General features: G+C 45.4%; 1 protein-coding gene across 1 annotated transcript in view; it reads right to left on the bottom strand.

Annotated features, from left to right (window-relative positions):
* The window catches only part of LOC116356745 (inversin-like), a 100,312-nt gene that overhangs the window by 5,071 nt on the left and 74,473 nt on the right, over nucleotides 1–20,768 (bottom strand). Inside the window, exons 2-15 of the mRNA XM_031803381.1 lie at nucleotides 17,197–17,405; nucleotides 12,330–12,497; nucleotides 11,987–12,167; nucleotides 11,751–11,860; nucleotides 11,443–11,614; nucleotides 10,455–10,610; nucleotides 6,417–6,502; nucleotides 6,117–6,263; nucleotides 5,693–5,799; nucleotides 4,352–4,561; nucleotides 3,539–3,762; nucleotides 2,724–2,942; nucleotides 2,165–2,495; nucleotides 1,042–1,241 (exon numbers count right to left, since the gene is read on the bottom strand). Of these exons, the coding sequence (XP_031659241.1) occupies nucleotides 1,042–1,241; nucleotides 2,165–2,495; nucleotides 2,724–2,942; nucleotides 3,539–3,762; nucleotides 4,352–4,561; nucleotides 5,693–5,799; nucleotides 6,117–6,263; nucleotides 6,417–6,502; nucleotides 10,455–10,610; nucleotides 11,443–11,614; nucleotides 11,751–11,860; nucleotides 11,987–12,167; nucleotides 12,330–12,497; nucleotides 17,197–17,405 (2,520 nt within the window). The remainder of the gene's footprint in view (nucleotides 1–1,041; nucleotides 1,242–2,164; nucleotides 2,496–2,723; nucleotides 2,943–3,538; nucleotides 3,763–4,351; nucleotides 4,562–5,692; nucleotides 5,800–6,116; nucleotides 6,264–6,416; nucleotides 6,503–10,454; nucleotides 10,611–11,442; nucleotides 11,615–11,750; nucleotides 11,861–11,986; nucleotides 12,168–12,329; nucleotides 12,498–17,196; nucleotides 17,406–20,768) is intronic.

Raw genomic sequence — 20,768 nt, 5'->3', positions numbered from 1 at the left:
CAATTTTTGTCAACACTACACCTGTACCACCAAACAATGCATGGTGAAAGCAATGAAGTAACGACTTTGAAATGTCAACCTGAAAGAAGAGCGAAACTGAACAAAAGAAATAGGAAAAACACCAACGTTCTGCGATACCTCTGTACACACACACACAGGTGAATGTGGTTGACGGGTTTGTATGTCTGACAGAGACAATGGGTTCCGTGAATGTGTGTGTGTGTGTTCAGCAGACAGCTCTACGCAGTCGTCTGACATTCCCCCTGACAGCTCTGAACTTTTCACAGCAGCAGCCGACAGGACTGTCAGTGTGTGTATGTGTGAAAGGGGGCGGGCTACCACGTCAGGCCAGAAAAGGTAGGGGGTCTATCTGACTGTATCGGTGTGTATGTTGTGTGTGTATGTCTGTGTGTTGGCACTAGTAGGTTTCTGCCCAGTCTCCCATCATCACCTGGTCATGTGTGCTGAAGGTCAAGTGTGTCTACGGGTCGAACTCATACCAGAAGTTATTACAACACACAACGCACACACATCTCTATATGATTATACAACTATGTATTCACAGCTGAGTGTGATTGCATGTGTATATTACCATCATAAGGTAAATAGTTATTGCTAACTCTCTGCATTGATGCTACTCTGATTCTGTTTGAACACAACATCACAATCCAAACCAAACAGCGTCATACCATCACCTCAGGAAACAAATATTTTCCTTCATCGAGAAACTGTACATGTCTTAGATGGAGGCCTGCTAATATCTTCTGTGGACTATACACCTCCCTATACTAATTCTATACAGATATTAATATATTCAGTGGACTATACACCTCCCTATACTAATTCCATACAGATATTAATATATTCAGTGGACTATACACCTCCCTATACTAATTCCATACAGATATGTTGGAGTTTGAAGTTGCAGCTCGGCAGTAATGCACCCATTCACAGTAGGCGACTAGGCGCTATTAAGAATTGGTTTATTTCTAAATGAAAAAAGACAGAATCAAACATTCTGGACAGAACGCCAGGCTTTACCATAGATGCTTTGCAGCACAGAGCTCTTGGCTGCTGTCTTGGTGGGTGGAACTCTGGCCTCAGGCTTGGTCCTAATAGGGGTGTGACCAGGGAAAGCGGGCCTATCCCAGAGCAGCTGGATCAGGAGGGCGGCGACCTCAGGTGGCTCCACTCTTTTCCCAGCACCAAAAGCCTCCCTCAATCTGCATCGCACATGGAACCTACACACAAACACACCCAGAACACGGTACATTATAGAGGCCTTCATTTGTCCAACCTATTCGGTTCGTATATTAAACAGCACATGACATTTGGACATTATTCAGTTCACTGAAAAACGTTACAGGTATCCCTGGAAAAGCTGGTTTAAGAGGGGTGAGAAATAATAATTAGTCCAACCTCAGGGGTTCCACAAGGCTCAATTCTGTGTCCGCTACTCTTCAGCATCAATACATAACACTTCCTCTAGGGGAACTGAACCCGACCATGGCATACTTCAAGAGCTTAGTAGAAAAAGCTTATTACTTGTATACTACAATTAAATCAGTACACGCATCCGCACGCACACACATCTACTGGCGGCTGGGAACAGAGGGCTTTCCGATGTGGGGTAGTAGATCCTGAATGAGAGGCTGCTGGTAGCTATTAGAATGGCACGCCTGAACTTTTAGCCTCTCGTTAAAACACTGAGAGGGCTCCAGATTATACCCCCTGTCTCCCCCACCTCCCCCCTCTCTCCCCCGTCATGGAGGTGTTGGTGGTAGGAGGGCAGGCAGCCAGACCACAGAGAGCGTGAGGGGGAGACACTGTGTGTAAGTTGGTGTGTGTGTGTGTGTGTGTGGAGGGAAGACACATGTGGGCACCACATGGCACTGCCACACTCTCTTGGTAAGAGAGAATGCTACTGTGGAGCACAGTATACCCCTCCCCCTTTCAACCATACACACACTTCCTCCAGGCTGTTTGGGAAGCCATCTCAGAGCCAACCTTGGTATTGGGCCAGAGAGAAACTACCTGAGCACCTCTGCTTTGGTAAAGGGGCCGCAGGCTCTATTCCATGGCAGTACTCCCAGTACTGGCTCAGCTTGGAGAGGGAATGGGAAGAATGAAAAGCAGACCATCCCTGGTCGGGCTTCAACCTTACCTCCTCCAGGCTCGTTGGATAGTGCAGACAGCCTGGTCTCTGTCCCCCTCCCTGGGCTTGCTGCTGGGGCGGCGTGACTGTGTGGAGGCTTTAGTGTGGTTCTTGCTGGAGGAGGTGGTATGGTCGGTGGCAGGGCGTGTTCTGTGTCTGGGGTTGTGTGTGTTGGTGTGTGTGTCTCTCTTACTTCTAGGGGTGCGTTCCCTGGTGCTGGGGGCTTCTTGATCCATGGTGGGGTGAGTAGACGTGTCTGTGTTGGATAGAGTGTGTGTGTGGGAAGTAGTGTGTGTTTTGGAAGGAGTATGTGTGTTAGAGGGAGTTTGTGTGTTGGAAGGAGTGTGTGTGTTGGAGGTAGTGTGTGTGTTGGAAGGAGTGTGTGTGTTGGAGGGAGTGTGTGTGTTGGAAGGAGTGTGTGTGTTGGAAGTAGTGTGTGTTTTGGAATGAGTATGTGTGTTAGAGGGAGTTTGTGTGTTGGAAGGAGTGTGTGTGTTGGAGGTAGTGTGTGTTTTGGAAGGAGTGTGTGTGTTGGAGGGAGTGTGTGTGTTGGAAGGAGTGTGTGTGTTTGCAGAGGTGAGTCTCTTGGTCCTGGGTGTGGTGGGGGGTCTGTGTTTTGGGCTGGGGGGTCGGCTGCAGCCTGCAGGAGAGAGACGCTCCCTGACCCTAGACCCCTGGGCAGGGGGCATGGGGTCAGAGGTCACTGAGGGGTGAGGGGTCACCACGGGGTCAGGTCCTTTGGCTGGCTGTGCCTCCTTCCCTCTCCTGGAGGGTCTGCTTCTATGTGCTGAGAAAGAGAGGGAAGTCAGAGACTGAGAGAGTGGGTGAATATGTGTGTGTGTATAAGTGTGTGTGTATACGTGTGTTAGGTTTGGGTGGTTTACCGTATATATACCGTAGTCCAGGGTTTTGGAAAAAGCCACGGGATGGTTTTTCAGTACCGTCAATACTGTTTAAACTACTTCTTTTTTTAATACATTTGAATATTTCTAGCTACTTTTTAAGTAAATATCTGCAGTCAACTTGTGAAATATGGTAGGAGATAATGAAGATGGCGTTCATAATTTCAGGGCACCGGTCTATGACCCGTGACGAGAACGAGCAAAAGCAGTGAGGCAGGAGCGCCTTCTCAAATGGAACAGTAATGAGTAGGATTCACATGCAAAAGTGAATGATTTTGATCAAAAAGGCTTTATCTACCTTCCCAATGAAAACTAGTTTGGCGTCACCTTAATTGGGGCTCATAGTAATATCTGGAACAGAATGAATGGAATGGAATCAAACTCATCAAACAAAAGTTTGATAACATTCCATTAACTCCATTTCAGCCATTATTATGAGTCGTCCTCCCCTCAGCAGCCTCCTGGGTGTGTATGTCCGTACCTCTATGTTTCCGTGTCTCCTCTTTGCTATTGGTCTGTTCTGCTTTGGAGGCTGTATTAGCCCCGCCCCCTGCCTCTCTCTCATACACTGACAGTTCCTTCATAGTCTCAGCCAATGACAGATGCTCCTGCTCAGCGCGGGCCAATAACATCCTCTGTTTCTCTGTTCTAGCCAATGAGATTTGATGCTCCGCCTCCCGCCTCCGCTGCTCCTCCTCGCGTTTCCTGAGTGACATCATGACACATATTACACACGTCTCACACACATACACCCTAACCCTAGTTACGACCTTATCTCAAACCTTATCTAAACCCTACCGCTGCACCAGCCCTGACCAACATCACAAACTAGTCCTGACGTTACAAAGAACAACAGGAGAATCCTTTCAGTAATCCAAGCCTAATAGGAGTTCCAAGCACACAGAGACCATTACAGGCCGTTTATACAAACAGTGTAGAATTATAAGAGAGGGATGTGTGAGCGAGAGAGAGAGAGAGAGAGAGAGAGAGTGAGCGAGAGACAGGGAGAAGATGTATGTGTGTGCAGGGATGACAGGTGGAAAGATGGATATGGAGAGAGTGTGACTGTTTCTATATGGGTTGGGGGAATACGACAGGGAGAGATGGAGAGAAAGGGAGATGAGAGAGAGAGAGAGAGAGAGAGAGAGAAAGAGAGAGAGAGGGAGAGAGAGAATGTGTGTGTGTGTGTATGGCATGATCTGGTTGACTATGATAGAGTTGTTGACAGAGAGTACTAAGCAGGGGATGGATCACAATGCTTGTTTCTATGTGTGTGCATGTGTGTGTATGGTACTTGGCTGCGTCCTTGCGTAGCTGTTCGTGTCTCATCAGTAGTTGTTTCCTCTCGGTGAAGGCCTTGCGGACGGTGTATCCTTTATACAGGGCCTGGATGGAAGCAGCAGCGATGTCCTGGATGGCCGCTATAGACAGAGCTCCATGCTCCAACATGTACTGAGTCACCTCACTGTGTTCCCCTAGGAGGGCGTAGTCCAGGGGAGTGTACCTACACACACACACACACACACACACGCACACGCACACGTTTTTTGTATCTGTACACCAGCTTCAAACAGCTGAAAATACAACATTATTGGTTATGGAAGATATATTTCACAGTAGTTTAGATGGTACAATGATTCTCTACACTATACTTGATTGTTTTGTCACATAAACTGATATTAGAATTAGAATTTTAGTAACCAGGAAATGGTGGAGTGATTTCTGCATAGTGCATCTTTAACCTAATGAACTTGCTTTGTGAAAAACAACACACACAGAGAATAGATTCACAAAATTCATTCGGAAAATTACAACATGTAATTTTACATTGATATTTTAGTAATTTAGCAGACGCTCTTATGCAGAGCGACTTACATTAGTGCATTCATCTTAACATAGCAGGTAACAGGTAACTGCCAAAATAAAGGAAACACTTGAGGAAATGAGGGATACAAAGTATATTGAAAACAGGTGCTTCCACACAGGTGTGGTTCCTGAGTTAATTAAGCAATTAACATCCCATCATGCTTAGGGTCATGTATAAAAATGCTGTGCAGGACATTATTTTGGCTACCATGTCTATGCCTATATAGGATGACAATGCCCCCATCCACAGGGCATGATTGGTTACTGAATGGTTTGAGGAGTATGAAAAGATGTAAACCACATGTCATGTCCGTCTCAGTCACCAGATCTCAACCCAGTTGATTCTGGAATGGTGAATGAGACAGTGTTTTCCACCACCATCAACAAAACACCAAATGATGGAATTTCTGGTGGAAGAATGGTGTCGCATCCCTCCAAGAGTTTCAGACACTTGTAGAATCTATGCCAAGGTGCATTGAAGCTGTTCTGGCTCGTGGTGCCCAGTGCCCTATTAAGACGTGATATGTTGGGGTTTCCTTTATCTTGCCAGTTACCTGTAGTTATCAGTCAGTGCCAGTAGGAAAATACAAGTAAAAATACAATTTAGTAGGCCACTAGGTAGAGAGACAGCACAAAAACTAAATTGCCTTAGCAAGACAATACCAACAGCTACTTTTTGAATCTAAATCGATACTTGCTGCTGTTGTAGGAGCTGATGTCCTTCCAAACTATAGACGAGGCACTTCCTCCTCATCCACATCCTCCTCACCTTTCCTCATTGTGTTCCATGTGGTTGGGGAAGGCATTAGAGTTCAGCAGCAGCTTTACAGCATCCAGATAGCCATTGTTACAGGACCAGTGGAGAGCTGTCCTGCCCTGCAGACACACACAGTAGGACATGACCAGTGGAGAGCGTCCTGCCCTGCAGACACACACGGTAGGACAGGACCAGTGGAGAGCTGCCCTGCCCTGCATACACACACAGTAGGACAGGACCAGTGGAGAGCTGTCCTGCCCTGCAGACACACACAGTAGGACATGACCAGTGGAGAGCACTTTGTGTCTGTGTGTTTCTGTATATATACTGTATGTCTGTGTTTGATTGTGTGTGTGTGTGTGTATGTCTGTGTTTTATTGTGTGTGTGTGTGTGTGTGCGTATGTACTGTATGTCGGTGAGTGTGTGTGTGTTTACCTCTTTGTCCTGTATATTAGGGTCGGCGTTGTTCTCCATGAGTAGTACAGCCATACAGGTGATGTACCCTCCATAAGCAGCACACTGGAGAGGAGTCCTGCCTGCCTGGTCCTGGACGTTAGGACTGATCCCATTCTCCATCAGCAACTACCATGACCATCACACTGAGGTTACAGTACCAGCCAACCGGCTCAATGACCTGAACAACACATCCTTAACACAGTCTATAAGGAAAGAAAATGAAGACAAATGAAGAAGTGTTCAGGGATAATAAAAGTGTATAAAGGTGAGAAGACAGACCTGGCAGACTTCAGCGTTCCCCCCCAGAGCCGCCCAGTGCAGAGCAGTGTGTCCATCTAGATCCACCAGGTGGACACGAGCAGAGCCTACACAATGAAAATCCATGAGGCATTCTTCAACATAGTAAGCCCACCCAAATCCTGCATTACAAGAGCATGGTACACTAGTGTAGTCCTGTATGACTCAGTAGGTAGAGCATGGTACACTAGTGTAGTCCTGTATGACTCAGTAGGTAGAGCATGGTACACTAGTGTAGTCCTGTATGACTCAGTAGGTAGAGCATGGTACACTAGTGTAGTCCTGTATGACTCAGTAGGTAGAGCATGGTACACTAGTGTAGTCCTTTATGACTCAGTAAATAGAGCATGGTACACTAGTGTAGTCCTGTATGACTCAGTAGATAGAGCATGGTACACTAGTGTATTCCTTTATGACTCAGTAGGTAGAGCATGGTACAATAGTGTAGTCCTGTATGACTCAGTAAGTAGAGCATGGTACACTAGTGTAGTCCTGTATGACTCAGTAGGTAGAGCATGGTACACTAGTGTAGTCCTGTATGACTCAGTAGGTAGAGCATGGTACACTAGTGTAGTCCTGTATGACTCAGTAGGTAGAGCATGGTACACTAGTGTAGTCCTGTATGACTCAGTAGGTAGAGCATGGTATACTAGTGTAGTCCTGTATGACTCAGTAGGTAGAGCATGGTACACTAGTGTAGTCCTGTATGACTCAGTAGGTAGAGCATGGTACACTAGTGTAGTCCTGTATGACTCAGTAGGTAGAGCATGGTACACTAGTGTAGTCCTGTATGACTCAGTAGGTAGAGCATGGTACACTAGTGTAGTCCTGTATGACTCAGTAAATAGAGCATGGTACACTAGTGTAGTCCTGTATGACTCAGTATATAGAGCATGGTACACTAGTGTAGTCCTGTATGACTCAGTAGGTAGAGCATGGTACAATAGTGTAGTCCTGTATGACTCAGTAGGTAGAGCATGGTACACTAGTGTAGTCCTGTATGACTCAGTAGGTAGAGCATGGTACACTAGTGTAGTCCTGTATGACTCAGTAGGTAGAGCATGGTACACCAGTGTAGTCCTGTATGACTCAGTAGATAGAGCATGGTACACTAGTGTAGTCCTGTATGACTCAGTAGGTAGAGCATGGTACACTAGTGTAGTCCTGTATGACTCAGTAGGTAGAGCATGATACACTAGTTTAGTCCTGTATGACTCAGTAGGTAGAGCATGGTACACTTGTGTAGTCCTGTATGACTCAGTAGGTAGAGCATGATACACTAGTTTAGTCCTGTATGACTCAGTAGGTAGAGCATGGTACACTTGTGTAGTACTGTATGACTCAGTAGGTAGAGCATGGTACACTAGTGTAGTCCTGTATGACTCAGTAGGTAGAGCATGGTACACTAGTGTAGTCCTTTATGACTCAGTAGGTAGAGCATGGTACACTAGTGTAGTCCTTTATGACTCAGTAGGTAGAGCATGGTACACTTGTGTAGTCCTGTATGACTCGGTAGGTAGAGCATGGTACACTAGTGTAGTCCTGTATGACTCAGTAGGTAGAGCATGGTACACTAGTGTAGTCCTGTATGACTCAGTAGGTAGAGCATGGTACACTAGTATAGTCCTGTATGACTCAGTAGGTAGAGCATGGTACACTAGTGTAGTCCTGTATGACTCAGTAGGTAGAGCATGGTACACTAGTGTAGTCCTGTATGACTCAGTAGGTAGAGCATGGTATACTAGTGTAGTCCTGTATGACTCAGTAGGTAGAGCATGGTACACTAGTGTAGTCCTGTATGACTCAGTAGATAGAGCATGGTACACTAGTGTAGTCCTGTATGACTCAGTAGGTAGATCATGGTACACTAGTGTAGTCCTGTATGACTCAGTAGGTAGAGCATGGTACACTAGTGTAGTCCTGTATGACTCAGTAGGTAGAGCATGGTACACTAGTGTAGTCCTGTATGACTCAGTAGGTAGAGCATGGTACACTAGTGTAGTCCTGTATGACTCAGTAGGTAGAGCATGGTACACTTGTGTAGTACTGTATGACTCAGTAGGTAGAGCATGGTACACTAGTGTAGTCCTGTATGACTCAGTAGGTAGAGCATGGTACACTAGTGTAGTCCTTTATGACTCAGTAGGTAGAGCATGGTACACTAGTGTAGTCCTTTATGACTCAGTAGGTAGAGCATGGTACACTAGTGTAGTCCTGTATGACTCAGTAGGTAGAGCATGGTACACTAGTGTAGTCCTGTATGACTCAGTAGGTAGAGCATGGTATACTAGTGTAGTCCTGTATGACTCAGTAGGTAGAGCATGGTACACTAGTGTAGTCCTGTATGACTCAGTAGGTAGAGCATGGTACACTAGTGTAGTCCTGTATGACTCAGTAGGTAGAGCATGGTACACTAGTGTAGTCCTGTATGACTCAGTAAATAGAGCATGGTACACTAGTGTAGTCCTGTATGACTCAGTATATAGAGCATGGTACACTAGTGTAGTCCTGTATGACTCAGTAGGTAGAGCATGGTACAATAGTGTAGTCCTGTATGACTCAGTAGGTAGAGCATGGTACACTAGTGTAGTCCCTGTATGACTCAGTAGGTAGAGCATGGTACACTAGTGTAGTCCCTGTATGACTCAGTAGGTAGAGCATGGTACACTAGTGTAGTCCTGTATGACTCAGTAGGTAGAGCATGGTACACTAGTGTAGTCCTGTATGACTCAGTAGGTAGAGCATGGTACACCAGTGTAGTCCTGTATGACTCAGTAGATAGAGCATGGTACACTAGTGTAGTCCTGTATGACTCAGTAGGTAGAGCATGGTACACTAGTGTAGTCCTGTATGACTCAGTAGGTAGAGCATGGTACACTAGTGTAGTCCTGTATGACTCAGTAGGTAGAGCATGGTACACTAGTGTAGTCCTGTATGACTCAGTAGGTAGAGCATGGTACACTAGTGTAGTCCTGTATGACTCAGTAGGTAGAGCATGGTACACTAGTGTAGTCCTGTATGACTCAGTAGGTAGAGCATGGTACACTAGTGTAGTCCTGTATGACTCAGTAGATAGAGCATAGCACCACATACAAAATGGCTATAAGTTGCTTTGGATAAAAGCGTCTGCTAAATGGCAGATATTATTGAATCAACCTCCCAATTCACAGCTTTATTAGACAACGTTTCGATCCGAACCGGATCTTCATCAGGTCAAACAAACTGAGTGTTCACATCCCCAAATATACACATTCCCCCTCACATCCCCAAATATACACATTTCCCCTCACATCCCCAAATATACACATTCCCCCTCACATCCCCAAATATACACATTTCCCCTCACATCCCCCAATATACACATTCCCCCTCACATCCCCAAATATACACATTCCCCCTCACATCCCCAAATATACACATTTCACCTCACATCCCCTAATATACACATTTCACCTCACATGCACATGACGCATGGTAGGTGTGGAACAAATTCTATTCACTTTGCATATAGTTAATCATAATTAATCACAGAGGTACATACGGTCATAAACGATTATAGACATCAAAAAAAGATTACTGTTGCCTAGGTTTTAACTTGGCCCAATTTGTATGTATATAATCATTATATACCTCTGTGCTCAATTATGATTGACTATACACAAAAGTGAAATGACACACACCATGCTTCATGCGCATAATGTTCATGTGAGGGGAAATGTGTATATTTGGGGATGTGAGGGGAAATGTGTATATTTGGGGATGTGAGGGGAAATGTGTATATTTGGGGATGTGAGGTGAAATGTGTATATTTGGGGATGTGAGGGGGAATGTGTATATTTGGGGATGTGAGGGGGAATGTGTATATTGGGGGATGTGAGGGGAAATGTGTATATTTGGGGATGTGAGGGGGAATGTGTATATTTGGGGATGTGAGGAGACATCTCACTCGCTCCTTTTTTCCAATGGTCAACGACCTGAGTAAAACTAAATCTTAATTTATCCACCATCTTTGTTGTGTACCTTTGATAAGTGTGAGGATGATGTGGCGGTGTCCCATCTCACAGGCTCTGAACAGAGGCGTGTGTTTCATCACGTCTAGACTGTCCACTATGGCTCCTCTCTCCAACAGAAACATCACTGTACTCACATGACCTGACAGAGAGGCCGCATGCAGCGCTGCAACACACACACACACATTTAGTTGAGATTTTCAGTCTCCACACACTTCAGCAGCCTCACCTACTCGAGTTTTCAGAACCAGTTTGTCAAATGAAAAGTAATTTGTTGCACTTTGACCCTGTACTGTGTTGTTATTTAATGTCAGTCAATATTTACACCCTGGCCCATCTATCTACTCCAGTGACTCTGATCAACCCACTCTGCTCCCCATCACACTCAACCTCATTAGCATAGTACACCAGATTATTTGCATATTTTACCAACTCATTAGCATATGCTCACATAAATTGTCCCTGCAGGGCAGGAAGCAGGGGCATCACCATGATGATTAGTGCCCCAATCAGCCCACAGGGCAGAGCAGGGGACAAAGGATAGCATGTCTACAGCTTGGGAATGGTGTATGTGTGTCTGTATGTGTGTGCGCGTGCGTGCGCGTGTGTCTCTCTCCACTTGTCTCTCCCGCTCCACTGCTTTCGGGGAATCCCCTGACATCTATGCCACTCTGGGGAATCCCCTGTGACATCAGACAGCCGCTGTCCTGCCACCTGCGTCACCTCCAGTGCCTCAACATTCCTACACGTGCAGGATGACAGAGGCTAGCACCAGTGTGTGAGTGTGAGTGTGTGAATGTGTGAGTGTGTGTGAGTCATCCTGCGCATCTGTTTATCTCTCTGAGTAGCTCTGATGGTACCAGGACATTAAGATCTGGGAAACTGTGGTGAAGGCGGTGAGGGGGGTAGGGGATGAAGGGGGAGGTGTCACAGCAGCTCTTAGTCTACTGCTGACTGAAACAATCCCTGCGTATTAAACACATCCCAGAGTTCCTCACCAGTGCCTCCGTACTTGTCGGCCATGTTGATGTCGATGTGAGGCGTGAGTGTCAGCATGGTGCGTATGACATCATCGCTTCCTTTCCCAGCAGCCCACATGAACGCTGTGCGGCCCTCCAGATCTGGCTCGTCTTTCACAGAGGGGTGGGACAGAAACACACCCACCGTCTCCTACGTACGCACACACACACACACACACACATGCACACACACACGTGCACGTACGCACGCACACACACGCACACACATGAGTCCCTGATATAAGGTGAAAACGAGCGCGTGTGTGCATGTGCGTGTGTCTACGTACAGCGTAGTTGCTCTGAGCTCCATAATGTAGAGGTGTGGCCCCATGGCTGTCTGAGGGGATGGTGCCTGATGTGTTCCTCTCCAACAACAAGTGCACTATCTTGGCATGTCCTGAAACACACATCAACATATCCAGGTTCAGCTCGGGTCCCCCCCCCCCCCACCGGTACAGTATCTGGACCAGTGATGGAACCACATTCTGATGACAGGATCCACATTGTAAACACAGTCTCTTACCCAGCAGTGCAGCCCAGTGCAGCGGGGTTCTGAACAGGTTGTCGTACGCCGTGACGCTGCAGCCTTCATACGATGTCAGCACCTCCACCACTGCCTCGTTGCCATCGGCAACAGCAAAGTGCAAAGGCGTGCGCCCCTCATAGTCCTGCCAGTTCAACAGAGACTCGGTAGGAGCCGCCTCCTACGCACACACACACACCTCATTTACATCAGTAAGCAGAGGATGGTGTGTGTAAGGATGATATTCTCACTGGATAGATACTGTGTGTGTGTGTGTGTGTGTGTGTGTGTGTGTGTGTGTGTGTGTGTGTGTGTGTGTGTGTGTGTGTGTGTGTGTGTGTACCAGTATACAGCGGACGGTGTGTATAGCGGTGTGCTCCTGGCTGTGTGCAGCCCAGTGTAGGGGGATCTTGCCCTCGCTGTCTGGGATGCCAATGTTGGAGTCGTGTTTGATGAGCAGTCTGACGTGCTCTGGTCTGTTATAGAACGCTGACCAGTGGAGCGCAGTCTGCTGCAGGGGGAGAGAGAGAGAGAGGGGGGGGTGTCAGACACTATTGTAATAATAATTTGGGGGTGCTTATATTTGACCTGTTAATGTGTAATGGAAATGTGTTTCTTGCATATCCAAACTCCCCCTGGGGTCACAGCCAGGGTCACCATTGTCAGGCCCCCGTGGAGCAATTGGGGTTAAAGTAACCCTTTGGTTACTGGCCCAACACTCTAACCTCCAGGCTCTAACCTCCAGGCTCTAACCTCCAGGCTCTAACCTCCAGACTCTAACCTCCAGGCTCTAACCTCCAGGCTCTAACCTCCAGGCTCTAACCTCCAGACTTTAACCTCCAGGCTCTAACCTCCAGGCTCTAACCTCCAGGCTCTAACCTCCAGGCTCTAACCTCCAGACTCTAACCTCCAGACTCTAACCTCTAGGCTCTAACCTCCAGGCTCTAACTTCCAGACTTTAACCTCCAGACTTTAACCTCCAGGCTCTAACCTCCAGGCTCTAACCTCCAGGCTCTAACCTCCAGGCTCTAACCTCCAGACTTTAATCTCCAGGCTCTAACCTCCAGGCTCTAACCTCCAGGCTCTAACCTCCAGGCTCTAACTTCCAGACTTTAACCTCCAGGCTCTAACCTCCATACTTTAACCTCCAGGCTCTAACCTCCAGACTTTAACCTCCAGGCTCTAACCTCCAGGCTCTAACCTCCAGGCTCTAACCTCCAGGCTCTAACCTCCAGGCTATTTGCCCCTAGAAATAACTGTGAACTAAATCAAAAAGCCCTAGAACATATTCTACAGAAACACACAAAGCCTGAAGATTTAACATGACAGCAACAGTGACAGTAACAGTAACAATTACTGTAACAGTGACAGTAATAATGACTGTAATAGTGACAGTGACAGTAACATGACAGTAACAGTGATAGTAACAAGGACAGTAACAGTGACAGTAACAATGACAGTAACAATGACAGTAACAGGGACAGTAACAATGACTGTAATAGTGACAGTGACAGTAACATGACAGTAACAGTGATGGTAACAATGACAGTAACAGTGACAGTAACAATGACTGTAACAGTGACAGTAACAGTGACAGTAACAATGACTGTAACAGTGACAGTAACAATGACAGTAACAATGACAGTAACAGTGACAGTAACAATGACTGTAATAGTGACAGTGACAGTAACATGACAGTAACAGTGATAGTAACAATGACTGTAACAGTGACAGTAACAATGACGGTAACAGTGACAGGAACAATGACTGTGACAGTGACAGTAATAATGACTGTAAGTGACAGTGACAGTAACAATGACTGTAACAGTGACAGTAACAATGACTGTAATAGTGACAGTGACAGTAACAGTGACAATAACAGTGACAGTAATAATGACTGTGACAGTGACAGTAATAGTAACAGTGACAGTGACAATGATACTAACAGTGACAGTAACAAGGACTGTAATAGTGACAGTAACAATGACTGTAACAGTGACAGTAATAATGACTGTAACAGTGACAGTAACAATGATTGTAATAGTGACAGTAACAGTGACAGTAACAATGACTGTAATAGGGACAGTAATAATGATTGTAATAGTGACAGTGACAGTAACAGTGACAATAACAGTGACAGTAATAATGACTGTAACAGTGACAGTAACAATGACTGTAACAGTGACAGTAACAAGGACTGTAATAGTGACAGTAACAATGACTGTAACAGTGACAGTAACAATGACTGTAACAGTGACAGTAACAATGATTGTAATAGTGACAGTAACAATGACTGTAATAGGGACAGTAATAATGATTGTAATAGTGACAGTGACAGTAACAGTGACAATAACAGTGACAGTAATAATGACTGTACCAGTGACAGTGACAGTAACAGTGACAGTAACAGTGACAGTAACAGTGACAATAACAGTGACAGTAATAATGACTGTAACAGTGACAGTGACAGTGACAGTAACAGTGACAGTGACAGTAACAGTGACAGTAACAGTGACAATAACAGTGACAGTAATAATGACTGTAACAGTGACAGTGACAGTAACAGTGACAGTAACAGTGACAATAACAGTGACAGTAATAATGACTGTAACAGTGACAGTGACAGTAACAGTGACAGTGACAGTAACAGTGACAGTGTCCTCGGATGGGGCCACAGTGTCTCCTGACCCCTCCTGTCTCAGCCTCCAGTATTTATGCTGCAGTAGTTTATGTGTCGGGGGGCTGGGGTCAGTTTGTTATATCTGGAGTACTTCTCCTGTCCTATTCGGTGTCCTGTGTGAATCTAAGTGTGCGTTCTCTAATTCTCTCCTTCTCTCTTTCTTTCTCTCTCTCGGAGGACCTGAGCCCTAGGACCATGCCCCAGGACTACCTGACATGATGACTCCTTGCTGTCCCCAGTCCACCTGGCCATGCTGCTGTTCCAGTTTCAACTGACCTGAGCCCTAGGACCATGCCCCAGGACTACCTGACATGATGACTCCTTGCTGTCCCCAGTCTACCTGGCCATGCTGCTGCTCCAGTTTCAACTTCCACCTGACTGTGCTGCTGCTCTAGTTTCAACTGTTCTGCCTTATTATTATTCGACCATGCTGGTCATTTATGAACATTGAACATCTTGACCATGTTCTGTTATAATCTCCACCCGGCACAGCCAGAAGAGGACTGGCCACCCCACATAGCCTGGTTCCTCTCTAGGTTTCTTCCTAGGTATTGGCCTTTCTAGGGAGTTTTTCCTAGCCACCGTGCTTCTCCACCTGCATTGCTTGCTGTTTGGGGTTTTAGGCTGGGTTTCTGTACAGCACTTTGAGATATCAGCTGATGTACGAAGGGCTATATAAATAAATTTGATTTGATTTGAGTAACAGTGACAGTAATAATGACTGTGACAGTGACAGTAATAATGACTGTAAGTGACAGTAACAGTAATAATGACTGTAACAGTGACAGTAACAATGACTGTAATAGTGACAGTGACAGTAACAGTGACAATAACAGCGACAGTAATAATGACTGTGACAGTGACAGTAATAGTAACAGTGACAGTGACAATGATACTAACAGTGACAGTAACAAGGACTGTAATAGTGACAGTAACAATGACTGTAACAGTGACAGTAACAATGACTGTAACAGTGACAGTAACAATGATTGTAATAGTGACAGTAACAGTGACAGTAACAATGACTGTAATAGGGACAGTAATAATGATTGTAATAGTGACAGTGACAGTAACAGTGAAATTAACAGTGACAGTAATAATGACTGTAACAGTGATAGTGACAAGCATTTCGCTACACTCGCATTAACATCTGCTAACCATGTGTATGTGACAAATAAATTTGATTTGATTTGATTTTTTTGACAGTAACAGTGACAGTAACAGTGACAGTAACAGTGACAATAACAGTGAAAGTAATAATGACTGTAATAGTGACAGTAACAATGACTGTAACAGTGACAGTAACAAGGACTGTAATAGTGACAGTAACAATGACTGTAACAGTGACAGTAACAATGACTGTAACAGTGACAGTAACAATGATTGTAATAGTGACAGTAACAGTGACAGTAATAATGACTGTAATAGGGACAGTAATAATGATTGTAATAGTGACAGTGACAGTAACAGTGACAATAACAGTGACAGTAATAATGACTGTAACAGTGACAGTGACAGTGACAGTAACAGTGACAGTAACAGTGACAGTAACAGTGACAATAACAGTGACAGTAATAATGACTGTAACAGTGACAGTGACAGTAACAGTGACAGTGACAGTAACAGTGACAGTAACAGTGACAATAACAGTGACAGTAATAATGACTGTAACAGTGACAGTGACAGTAACAGTGACAGTAACAGTGACAGTAACAGTGACAATAACAGTGACAGTAATAATGACTGTAACAGTGACAGTGACAGTAACAGTGACAGTAACAGTAACAGTGACAGTAACAGTGACAGTGACAGTAACAGTGACAGTAACAGTGACAGTAACAATAACAGTGACAGTAATAATGACTGTAACAGTGACAGTGACAGTAACAGTGACAGTAACAGTAACAGTGACAATAACAGTGACAGCAATAATGACTGTAACAGTGACAGTAACAGTGACAGTGACAGTAAAAGTGACAGTAACAGTGACAGTAACAGTGACAATAACAGTGACAGTAATAATGACTGTAACAGTGACAGTGACAGTAACAGTGACAGTGACAGTGACAGTGACAGTAACAGTGACAGTGACAGTAACAGTGACAGTAACAGTGACAGTAACAGTAACAGTGACAGTAACAGTGACAGTAACAGTATGCTATAACAGAGATATCACCTCCTCTATGGCTGTTGTTAGAGATCTATTCTGGGACATACTGAAACCAGTGTCATCTGACATGCTGATGATGCATATTGGATCATTACAGAACTAACAGACAGATAGACATCATCGCTACAGACAGAGGGGGCCTGTGTGTGTGTGCGTGCGTGTAGAATGTATTTGGCACAACTGTCTGCCTTGAAGAGTCAGGACAAAGCAGCCAATTGTCATGTGTGTGTGTGTGTCTGGATTGCTCAGAACTCCACGTGAACTCTAATTCAGTCAATCAAATCAAAGAGCCGGGACAGTTCCATAACAAGTATGTTTGATAGAACTATTACCCAACTTTGTAAACAGTGTGTGTGGTACCTTGTTCTTGTCCTGTGTATCCACCTCTCCAGGTCCTATGTGTATGAGCAGCAAGGCCAGGGGTTTGGGGGAGGGGTGACGGGTCGCCAGATGGAGGGGTGTTACCTCCTCTAGATCCTTCTGCAGCCAATCAGCACGACGAGACAGGAGCAGCTTCAGAAACCGCACGTTCCCCTGGAGCACACACACACACACTCTCTCTATGGTGTCTTATCCAAATCCATCATCATCCATCTGTCCTTTCCTATTGGTTCTCACTCTCTCCTCTCTCTTCTCTGTTCTTTCCTATTGGTTCTCAGACTCACTCCTCTCTCTTCTCTGTTCTTTCCTATTGGTTCTCACTCTCTCCTCTCTCTTCTCTGTTCTTTCCAATTGGTTCTCAGACTCTCTTCCTCTCTCTTCTCCTCTCTGTTCTTTCCTATTGGTTCTCAGACTCTCTTCCTCTCTCTTCTCCTCTCTGTTCTTTCCTGTTGGTTCTCAGACTCTCTTCCTCTCTCTTCTCCTCTCTGTTCTTTCCTGTTGGTTCTCAGACTCTCTCCTCTGTTCTTTCCTATTGGTTCTCAGACTCTCTCCTCTCTGTTCTTTCCTGTTGGTTCTCAGACTCGCACCTCTCTGTTCTTTCCTGTTGGTTCTCAGATTATCTCCTCTCTTTTCTTTCCTGTTGGTTCTCAGACTCTCTCCTCTCTGTTCTTTCCTATTGGTTCTCAGACTCTCTCCTCTCTCTTCTCCTCCTGTTCTTTCCTGTTGGTTCTCAGACTCTCTCCTCTCTCTTCTCCTCTCTGTTCTTTCCTTTTGGATCTCAGACTCTCTCCTCTCTGTTCTTTCCTGTTGGTTCTCAGACTCTCTCCTCTCTCTTCTCTCTCTGTTCTTTCCTGTTGGTTCTCAGACTCTCTCCTCTCTCTTCTCCTCTCTGTTCTTTCCTGTTGGTTCTCAGACTCTCTCCTCTCTGTTCTTTCCTGTTGGTTCTCAGACTCTCTCCTCTCTCTTCACATCTCTGTTCTTTCCTGTTGGTTCAGACTCTCCTCTCTGTTCTTTTCTATTGGTTCTCAGACTCTCTCCTCTCTAATCTCCTCTCTGTTCTTTCCTGTTGGTTCTCAGACTCTCTCCTCTCTGTTCTTTCCTATTGGTTCTCAGACTCTCTCCTCTCTATTCTTTCCTGTTGGTTCTCAGACTCTCTCCTCTCTCTTCTCCTCTCTGTTCTTTCCTGTTGGTTCTCAGACTCTCTCCTCTCTCTTCTCCTCTCTGTTCTTTCCTATTGGTTCTCAGACTCTCTCCTCTCTCTTCTCCTCTCTGTTCTTTCCTGTTGGTTCTCAGACTCTCTCCTCTCTGTTCTTTCCTGTTGGTTCTCAGACTCTCTCCTCTCTGTTCTTTCCTGTTGGTTCTCAGACTCTCTCCTCTCTCTTCACATCTCTGTTCTTTCCTGTTGGATCAGACTCTCCTCTCTGTTCTTTTCTATTGGTTCTCAGACTCTCTCCTCTCTAATCTCCTCTCTGTTCTTTCCTGTTGGTTCTCAGACTCTCTCCTCTCTGTTCTTTCCTATTGGTTCTCAGACTCTCTCCTCTCTGTTCTTTCCTGTTGGTTCTCAGACTCTCTCCTCTCTCTTCTCCTCTCTGTTCTTTCCTATTGGTTCTCAGACTCTCTCCTCTCTTCTTCTCTTCTCCTCTCTGTTCTTTCCTATTGGTTCTCAGACTCTCTCCTCTCTCTTCTTTCCTGTTGGTTCTCAGACTCCTCTCCTCTCTGTTCTTTTCCTGTTGGTTCTCAGACTCTCTCTCTCCTTCTCTTTTCTCTCCTCTCTGTTCTTTCCTATTGGTTCTCAGACTCTCTCCTCTCTCTGTTCTTTCCTGTTGGTTCTCAGACTCTCTCTCTCTCTCTTCTCCTCTCTGTTCTTTCCTATTGGTTCTCAGGACTCTCTCCTCTCTCTTCTCCTCTCTGTTCTTTCCTATTGGTTCTCAGACTCGCTCCTCTCTGTTCTTTCTTGTTTGTTCTCAGACTCTCTCCTCTCTCTTCTCATCTCGTTTCTTTCCTGTTGGTTCTCAGACTCTCTCCTCTGTTCATTCCTATTGGTTCTCAGACTCTCTGTTCTTTCCTGTTGGTTCTCAGACTCTCTCCTCTCTCTTCTCCTCTCTGTTCTTTCCTGTTGGTTCTCAGACTCTCTCCTCTCTCTTCTCTTCTCCTCTCTGTTCCTTCCTATTGGTTCTCAGACTCTCTCCTCTCTGTTCTTTCCTGTTGGTTCTCAGACTCTCTCTCTCCTCTCTTTTCTCATCTCTGTTCTATCCTATTGGTTCTCAGACTCTCTCCTCTCTGTTCTTCCTGTTGGTTCTCAGACTCTCTCCTCTCTCTTCTCCTCTCTGTTCTTGTCCTGTTTGTTCTCAGACTCTCTCCTTTCTCTTCTCATCTCTGTTTCTTTCCTGTTGGTTCTCAGACTCTCTCCTCTCGTTCTTTCCTGTTGGTTCTCAGACTCTCTCCTCTCTCTTCTCTGTTCTTTCCTTTGGATCTCAGACTCTCTCCTCTCTGTTCTTTCCTGTTGGTTCTCAGACTCTCTCCTCTCTGTTCTTTCCTATTGGTTCTCAGACTCTCTCCTCTCTGTTCTTTCCTGTTGGATCTCAGATTATCTCCTCTCTTTTCTTTCCTATTGGTTCTCAGACTCTCTCCTCTCTCGTCTCCTCTCTGTTCTTTCCTGTTGGATCTCAGACTCTCTCCTCTCTGTTCTTTCCTGTTGGTTCTCAGACACTCTCCTCTTCTTCTCCTCTCTGTTCTTTCCTATTGGTTCTCAGACTCTCTACTCTCTCTTCTCCTGTCTGTTCTTTCCTGTTGGTTCTGAGACTCTCTTCCTCTCTCTTCTCCTCTCTGTTCTTTCCTGTTGGTTCTCAGACTCTCTCCTCTTCTGTTCTTTCCTGTTGGTTCTCAGACTCTCTCCTCTCTCTTCTCATCTCTGTTCTTTCCTGTTGGTTCTCAGACTCTCTCCTCTGTTCATTCCTATTGGTTCTCAGACTCTCTTGTTCTTTCCTGTTGGGTTTCTCAGACTATCTCCTCTCTCTTCTCCTCCTCTGTTCTCTTTCCTGTTGGTTCTCAGACTCTCTCTCCTCTCTCTTCTCTTCCTCCTCCTTTTTCCTCCTATTGTTCTCAGACTCTCTCCTCTCTGTTCTTTCCTGTTGGTTCTCAGACTCTCTCTCTCCTCTCTTTTCTCCTCTCTGTTCTTTCCTATTGGTTCTCAGACTCTCTCCTCTCTGTTCTTTCCTGTTGGTTCTCAGACTCTCTCCTCTCTCTTCTCCTCTCTGTTCTTCTTTTTCCTATTGGTTCTCAGACTCTCTCCTCTCTCTTCTCCTCTCTGTTCTTTCCTATTGGTTCTCAGACTCTCTCCTCTCTGTTCTTTCCTGTTGGTTCTCAGACTCTCTCCTCTCTCTTCTCCTCTCTGTTCTTTCCTGTTTGTTCTCAGACTCTCTCCTTTCTCTCTCCTCTCTGTTCTTTCCTGTTGGTTCTCAGACTCTCTCCTCTCTCTTCTCCTCTCTCTTCTTTCCTGTTGTTCTCAGACTCTCTCCTCTCTCTTCTCCTCTCTGTTCTTTCCTATTGGT

Source organism: Oncorhynchus kisutch, linkage group LG2 (assembly GCF_002021735.2).
Source record: "Oncorhynchus kisutch isolate 150728-3 linkage group LG2, Okis_V2, whole genome shotgun sequence".
In the NCBI taxonomy this organism is placed as follows: domain Eukaryota; kingdom Metazoa; phylum Chordata; class Actinopteri; order Salmoniformes; family Salmonidae; genus Oncorhynchus; species Oncorhynchus kisutch.
The sequence above is the reverse complement of the archived record's forward strand: the minus strand, read 5'-3'. Positions and strand labels throughout refer to the sequence as shown.